The sequence below is a fragment of the Caenorhabditis remanei genome, chromosome V, assembly GCF_010183535.1.
Source record: "Caenorhabditis remanei strain PX506 chromosome V, whole genome shotgun sequence".
Classification (NCBI taxonomy): Eukaryota; Metazoa; Nematoda; class Chromadorea; order Rhabditida; family Rhabditidae; genus Caenorhabditis; species Caenorhabditis remanei.
The window spans coordinates 12,179,177-12,187,129 of record NC_071332.1 but is presented as its reverse complement, the minus strand read 5'-3'; the positions used below and the strand labels follow the sequence as shown (position 1 = coordinate 12,187,129).

At 35.5% G+C, this 7,953-nt stretch overlaps 1 protein-coding gene across 1 annotated transcript; it reads left to right on the top strand.

The window, feature by feature from the left end:
* Positions 1-1,251: 1,251 nt before the first annotated feature.
* GCK72_019260 (uncharacterized protein) lies at positions 1,252-3,181 on the top strand (the record flags this gene model as incomplete). Its single annotated transcript, XM_053732944.1, has 9 exons — positions 1,252-1,400; positions 1,525-1,636; positions 1,680-1,771; positions 1,830-2,020; positions 2,082-2,179; positions 2,225-2,377; positions 2,439-2,542; positions 2,590-2,856; positions 2,905-3,181. 9 exons carry the CDS (start codon positions 1,252-1,254, stop codon positions 3,179-3,181), a joined length of 1,443 nt encoding a protein of 480 aa, XP_053581857.1.
* Positions 3,182-7,953: the final 4,772 nt, after the last annotated feature.

The window sequence follows — 7,953 nt, the reverse complement described above, 5'->3', positions numbered from 1 at the left end:
ACATGATCTAGAAGTAAATACCCAACTCATTGTCTCATCTCAGAACACTCGTCCAATTTGTCTCTTTTGACCAAGAAGAACCAGAAAATAATATAAAAAATGAATGAAAAAGACACTATACTAGGACACGGCCACTTCTTCACATTTTGTGTCCATGCATTCATAATAGAAATAAAACCAAAAAAGGGAAACAAGAGAGGGAACAAATTTAAGAATGAGTCAGTCTGAAAATAGGGGCACTGGAAAGGAAGTCTGGAAATGGGTCAGAGAAAAAAGGGAGCAGAAAGGAAATAAAAATCAAATGTAGAGGGAAACAGAAAAATGAAAATATTTTTTATTGTTTGTCTGGAAAAAGTAAATTTGTATGACTCAATTGGGATAAAATTTCAGAAAATTGGTCGTCTTGAATGTTGCAGCTCTCTTTATTGAGTTTATCTGCTGGTTTTCTTGAGTGCAGTACAATCTGGTACTCAAACTTCCCGTAAAGGATCACATGAAAATCATCCACATGTCGCAAATTTTCCCGCTCTAGTTAGTATCACTGCATTCCAGTTGTTCAATACCTTCCCAGGTTTCTCCTTTTCACGTTCACATTTTTTCACTGCGTCACCAAATTTCGTTCTATTCACAATCTAGAGATCAATTCAAAAAGTGTCTTTAGCGGAATAAAAAGAAGCTTCTCTGCGTCTTCAGACCATTTTTCAATGGCATTTCATTCACTTTCCCGTTCCAGAAGATCTTTATCTGCAAGGTGTAGAAAAATGAAATGGGCAAAAACATGGAGTGAGTGAAGATAAAAATGAAGTTGAAAATGGAGTATTCCACTTTTTGGTTTCGGCAAAAATGTTCTTGAACTTGGAGAGAAGATGATGAAGAAGGAAACTACTGTAGTGGAGATTTAAAGTTTATGGATTTCCAGATCTGCATTAATTTTGATCATTGCGATTCGAAAAATGTACCATGATGGTAAAATAGTCCCTGATGAGTCAGAAAACAACTATAAATAGTTGAAGTCTCCCGTGCTCCATTGGTCGGTCTGTATTAATGTTTGAATATCCGAATACCACCTACTACAAACTATCATTTTCCTCTTCCTCTATTTCCCTTGACCACTCCAATATCTTACGGAACAAAAAGTAGCTTCAACAGCATCCGGCAACTTCATTTTCCCGTTCCGCAGATTGTTATCTGCTAGGTGTAGAATGAGACGGCAAGGCAAAAACGATTAAAATTTCAACAGAAGACGGTCAGATGGAATCCCTTGAAATGAGAGGAGCGAACCGTCGAAAACTAATTATTCTCGTTCTAGTGGTTTTCTTTACTTGGCTCTTATTTCTCCAGAGGACACGTCTGAAAGAGGACAGTGAGGATTCGTATATTGTGGAAGGATTGGGTCATAGGTGAGGTTGATCTGTCTGATTTTGTAGTTGTTGTGGAAGTTTCACTATGTGAACATTAATGTTTACTGTTATTAATACTGGGCATTCCAGAAGAACTTTTGAATTCAAAATCAAAAACTTTCAGCCGAATAGTTCCTCGAAAATGTATGGTTCCGGAGTGGAACAAGAAGACCACAAACTCTCTCCCACATGCAGCTGAATTTGAGCAGTGGAGAACAAGGAGAATTGGATCACATGTAGGAATAGATTGATATTATTTCAATCATTCATAGCTTTCAGCACAACATTCTTGACGCTGAATCCCGCTTGCTCTCCGCATTCGTCTATCCCGATCAGATTTCCATAGTTACAACTGCTTTTCATACATACGGGTAGGCGTATTCGGAAAATTTGATCACAAATTTTATTTTTCAAATTTTTATTTTCCAGAAAACGCGCCACCTGTCTTTACTATGACTGTAATCGACGAGAAATCCCATCATCTCGTTTCAAATCTCGTGTAGTTCCATTGACAGTGGTAACCTGTCCAAGGAGATATGGAGCTGAATATGTCAGCCTCAGTTTTGATGATGACGTTGAACCACAAGAACCGATTCCTCTCATCTTCAGAGCGTATGAGCGTCAGTTGGAATTTTGAAAAAAGAGAAGAGGAGGAGCTTTTCAAAAATTAAATTTTTACAGAGCCAGTTCACGAGCTATCTGTCTGTGTTGGTCCACTCTATGGCCCAGAAAGTAAATGGTTGGAAGTCGTTGAGTACGTGGAACACTATCGATTATTAGTGAGCCTTCATGTTTTTAAGAAGTTTGAAATTCGTCTGATTCAGGGCACCTCAATGTTCTATTTCACATTGTTCAATATGAATGATTATGACCGAAAGATTGTAGATGATTATGAGAGATTAGGATTGGCAGAATCGACAAAATATTTTATGGAATATGTGAAGTTGGGATGGATGTTCCATTTGATTCAGACACATGTGAGTATTTCAATATTTTCGATGGAATTGTCTGGAAGAAACAACAAAGTTCGGTTTCCAGGAATGTCATCATCGTAGTCGATTTCATTCGAAATGGGTTATTAACATGGATATTGACGAACGGTTAATTTATAATGGTCCTAACAATTTCATTCATTTTATGAGGTATTTCTTCAGCTATAATATATTTTCTAAATCCAAAAGTTTTTCAGATCCATCCCACCAGCATTCTCAGAAATCAGTTTAAGCTCGAATAGAGTTCTGAAATTTGAAGAGCTTCCAGAGAAATTCAAAAGTGAAGAACAACTTCTAGCCGATATGATGTTTTTGAAATACAATCAAACGACTGAAATCAGTTGGTATAATTTAAAAGGAATCGTCCGACCTGAAATGGTTGCTCTCCTGTTTTATCATTGGTCATGTAGACAGTTTGATGAAACAAAAGTGATGTCAGTGTCCAAAAGATTTGCGTATGTTAGGTGAGGGCACTAGAAGATGAAGACTCAAAACATAACTTCTGAACTCAGACACTATCGATCCGTAGACGAGAATAAACTGAACAGTAACTGGCGAACATTCTACAACGGAAGTCTAATAGAGACTCGCCTTGAGGAATCATTTGAAAAAAGACTGACAGCTGCTGTGTTGAAAAGAGTGAAGTATGTTTACGATCAGAGAATGATTCACTGCGAAGAAATTCCGCCGTGGATATTCAACCGATTCGAACGACGACTTCTTGATTGTAACTTCAGAAATGAATCTCAAATTATTGATAACGAAAATACTGGTATTTCGGGTTTTTGAACTTCTTTTTTTTTAATCAATTGAATAAATGTTTTATTTTTCTTTGAAAGAATCAAAAGGTCGGAAATTGGAATCTTTCGGGTTTTCTTGTAAGGAAACGAGATTGAAATTCGCGATACACATCGAAAATGCTTGAAAGCAATATTTCTGCCTAGAAAAAAACTTCATAAAAATAAATAAATATTCATCTGGACACTCGAAATAAGATAATCGATAGGCTATCAATATAAATAATTACAATAGATAAACAAATAAATATACAGATATGCATTCCGGAATGATATTGGGTGATTTTGCTTGAATAAATGAAAATAAGTAGACTTTCATTCTCTCTTTCTACATCATGAATCAGATGGTGGCACACAAACACACACAAATCATTCCACTATATAAGATTAATACCACGGTTTTGTTATTCTGAAAATCATTTGAGATTAGAGAAAAAGATGTTTATGCTTTTCAAGACAGTCGCACCGCTTCCGAGATGAAATCTCTTTCGATGGAGCAGCTGAGGTGCCACGTGGCTTTGACAATGAGGATTTGTGGGAGATTGCAGCATGAGTGTAAATACGTTGCATGTCATGGAATTTGTCATTAATTGGAACACTGTTACGAATTTTCGAATCTGAAATGTTCCAGAATACTGGGAAGTCATTTAAACTGTGAAAGCAACTCACCAAATTTATTCAATTTCATCGTCGCACTCGGTTTCATTTCTGATTCCGTTTCTGCTAATCGTTCTCTCTCTTCCAAATAAATAATCTTCAATTGCTCAGAGAGTGCATCTGAAATTGATGAATACTATCTGAAAACTTATCTGAATCCTCATGAAATCACATACCATATAAGAATCTCTCCCAAGCGTAAAATGAAGTGAACTTAAAATTTCGAACGTCCAAATTATGCATTTTGCAGAAATTGGAAATAAGAGATCGGACTAGAACTTTTTCTTGGACCTGCAAATTATCAATTGAATGATATTGAAGCCGACAATAATCTACGTACAATTTTCAGCAAAACACCCCTATCACTTTCACACAACATCAAAAATTGGAAAACACAACCGCGCTCTACCGAACAGGACCATTCATATATAACGCGTTCTCTGTAAGTCTCGAGCAACAGAGGTACTAGGCAAAGTTTGTTATATAAACATGTACTATGGACCTTCGGTAACACGTATGCACAATATTGGGTCGCAGCTCCGGGTTACTGTAGTACGGTAGGTGCTCATAGGTCAAAAAATGAACTTTTTGAAAATTGATCGGGGAAAGCTGAAATTTTTAGCATATATTGAATACAAATAGAGTATTCATTTCGCAAAGTTTCAAAATTTTTTAAACTTTTTCAACCGAGTTATGGTCAAAAAACACACTTTTTTGACCGATTTTTTGAGAAAATCCAAAATTAGGATTCTTAATCGGAATTTCCCCATTCCAAAATTTTTACTTTCACATTTGTTATTCATTTTCCTATCAATTAAAAAAAATTCATCAAAAAAAACCTCGTCTAAAGGGTTGAACTCCAATCGAGAAAAAACAAAAAAAAAGTTTTTTTTGAGATTTTTGAAATTTTGTTTTAGAATTGCGTAGTCCTTGTAATTTGCAACATTTTTTGTATTAACACTTATGTCTTAACTCTCTATCATCACCTAGAAATCTTGAATTTAGTGCAATTCTTCAATTGAGCGGCGTGTGACTTCCAGCTGTCGCGAAAGAGCGACATACACAAAATAAATGTTTTTGTTCAAGTAATTTTATGATTGGGCTTTGTTTGACAATAAACTACTTACTGTAGAAGACAATTCGGTACGTCTTTCATTTACAAAGTTGTGCATAAGTTCAAGTAATATCTCACATGAGAATCTCTTGCGTTGGGAACCACAGATCATGATATTTTTTTTGTAAAAGACATAACTTGGTCTTACTAAAAAACTCCTAAAGTAGTAGCGGCGTTCTCCCAAGTTTTGCTAAAAAAATCGATTTTTTGTTTTTTGGAAAAATTTTTAGTCGACTCACTTTGGCTCTTCATAACTTCTGTCATTTTCAATTTTTTTAAAAGATTTTTTTGCAAATGGTTGGTAAAGACATGTTCTTTATTTTTGCTTATTAAATTATAGAGCTACTACCTTGTCGGAATGAAATAATTTAGGAACTACTTTTATTTTGGAAAAGCGTTCTCAAGAGACCGAGTCCATTTTATCATTTGACGGATGATGCAAGTTCACACACTCAAATGTAGATCAAACCAACAAAATGAGATTTACTTTGAATTTTAGACTCCTTTACAGGTTATTTAAGTATCACTACCCTAAAACCAATTTGTTTTTGAATTTTTTATTTTTAGGTCACGTGATGGGAAAAAGAACACAGTGGCCTGATTTCCATTTCAATTTAAAACACTTTTAATGTTCTTTTTCTAAAAAATGACCCAAATCTGAGTTTTGGAAAAAACAGAGGGTCGAACGATTCTTCTGTTGAGTAGAGCATATGTAGGGTAGTGATACTTAAATAACCTGTAAAGGAGTCTAAAATTCAAAGTAAATCTTATTTTGTTGGTTTGATCTACATTTGAGTGTGTGAACTTGCATCATCCGTCAAATGATAAAATGGACTCGGTCTCTTGAGAACGCTTTTCCAAAATAAAAGTAGTTCCTAAATTATCTCATTCCGACAAGGTAGTAGCTCTATAATTTAATAAGCAAAAATAAAGAACATGTCTTTACCAACCATTTGCAAAAAAAATCTTTTAAAAAAATTGAAAATGACAGAAGTTATGAAGAGCCAAAGTGAGTCGACTAAAAATTTTTCCAAAAAACAAAAAATCGATTTTTTTAGCAAAACTTGGGAGAACGCCGCTACTACTTTAGGAGTTTTTTAGTAAGACCAAGTTATGTCTTTTACAAAAAAAATATCATGATCTGTGGTTCCCAACGCAAGAGATTCTCATGTGAGATATTACTTGAACTTATGCACAACTTTGTAAATGAAAAACGTACCGGATTGTCTTCTACTGTAAACAGTTTATTGTCAAACAAAGCCCAATCATAAAATTACTTGAACAAAAACATTTATTTTGTGTATGTCGCTCTTTCGCGACAGCTGGAAGTCACACGCCGCTCAATTGAAGAATTGCACTAAATTCAAGATTTCTAGGTGATGATAGAGAGTTAAGACATAAGTGTTAATACAAAAAATGTTGCAAATTACAAGGACTACGCAATTCTAAAACAAAATTTCAAAAATCTCAAAAAAAACATTTTTTTTGTTTTTTCTCGATTGGATTTCAACCCTTTAGACGAGGTTTTTTTTGATGAATTTTTTTTAATTGATAGGAAAATTAATAACAAATGTGAAAATAAAAATTTTGGAATGGGGAAATTCCGATTAAGAATCCTAATTTTGGATTTTCTCAAAAAATCGGTCAAAAAAGTGTGTTTTTTGACCATAACTCGGTTGAAAAAGTTTAAAAAATTTTGAAACTTTGCGAAATGAATACTCTATTTGTATTCAATATATGCTAAAAATTTCAGCTTTCCCCGATCAATTTTCAAAAAGTTCATTTTTTGACCTATGAGCACCTACCGTACTACAGTAACCCGGAACTGCGACCCAATATTGTGCACATGTGTTGCACATGTCCTCATATACCTTCTTTGGAAGTTTCAAAACTGTAGCTAACTTAGCCGCCCTACGCCCCTACCTACAGTGACCATGCTCGAGTCTTACAGAGAATGCGTTATATGTATTCTAATGTACTATTATCAGGTCACCTGTTCAGTTGGGTGGTAGTAATTTCGCAAGAGTGCCTTCGCATTCTTTCGTGCAATCACTACCTTTCCATACTGAATCTGCATTCTTTTCAAGTGAGTCAACTCTTGGAATATCGCTCTTTCGTGGACGTAGCGACGGTTGGATACTGTAGCTGGAATTCAGAAGGAATAGTTTATGAACTTTTGATTCGGAAACTCACTGGACTCCATCTCCTTCTCCTTTTCCTTCTTCTTCTCTTCGTCATCACTTGGTTGACCCTCTCCATCATCATAAATATCCACGTCACCACCGTCACTTCCAATCTCTGGTTCACGCCTCACACGCATCACTAAAGTACCATGAGAAGCCGTGGAGGATTTCTGAAAAAACTAAATGTAAGCTCTCTTCTTGATTTCTTCTCACACCTTTTTTCCGTTCTTTCCTGTCTCAATCCTCACTTCTTTCTTTGGTTTCTTATTCGTTGCCACCGCAGATTTGACTTCTTGTACCGTAACTTTTCTTGCAACGTCTTCATCATCACTTTTATCAGCGTCATCATCTGAATCGTTGGGTTCAGAATCTGAAGAAGAACATGATTCAGAAGAATCGGATATTGGCGGCAGGTTCTGAAAAGAGTAAAAGTTCATTTTTCTTCCAGCTCAGTATTCTTCCAATTCACCTCAAACTCGTCGTCAATATCCAACATGTCAATATTCTGCAAATCGTCATCATCCTCATCCACTAATCTCTGCCCGTTCTCAATGGACTCTTTCAGTGCTTCCAGCTCTTTCTTAGGAATGGAAGGAACTTCCATTAGATTTGTAACTGATGTTGACTTTGAGTACTTTCGTTTGACAGTGTTCGAGTCAGCAGATTTGATACTTCGTTGCTGAAAACTTACTTATTGCTTCAATAATTGTATTTTAAAGTTTTAAAATATCTCCTCCTCACTCAAACAACTTACCGAAGTATTCACCCCAACATCAGCAATCTCTCTTTTCCTCTCACTCGCAACGACTC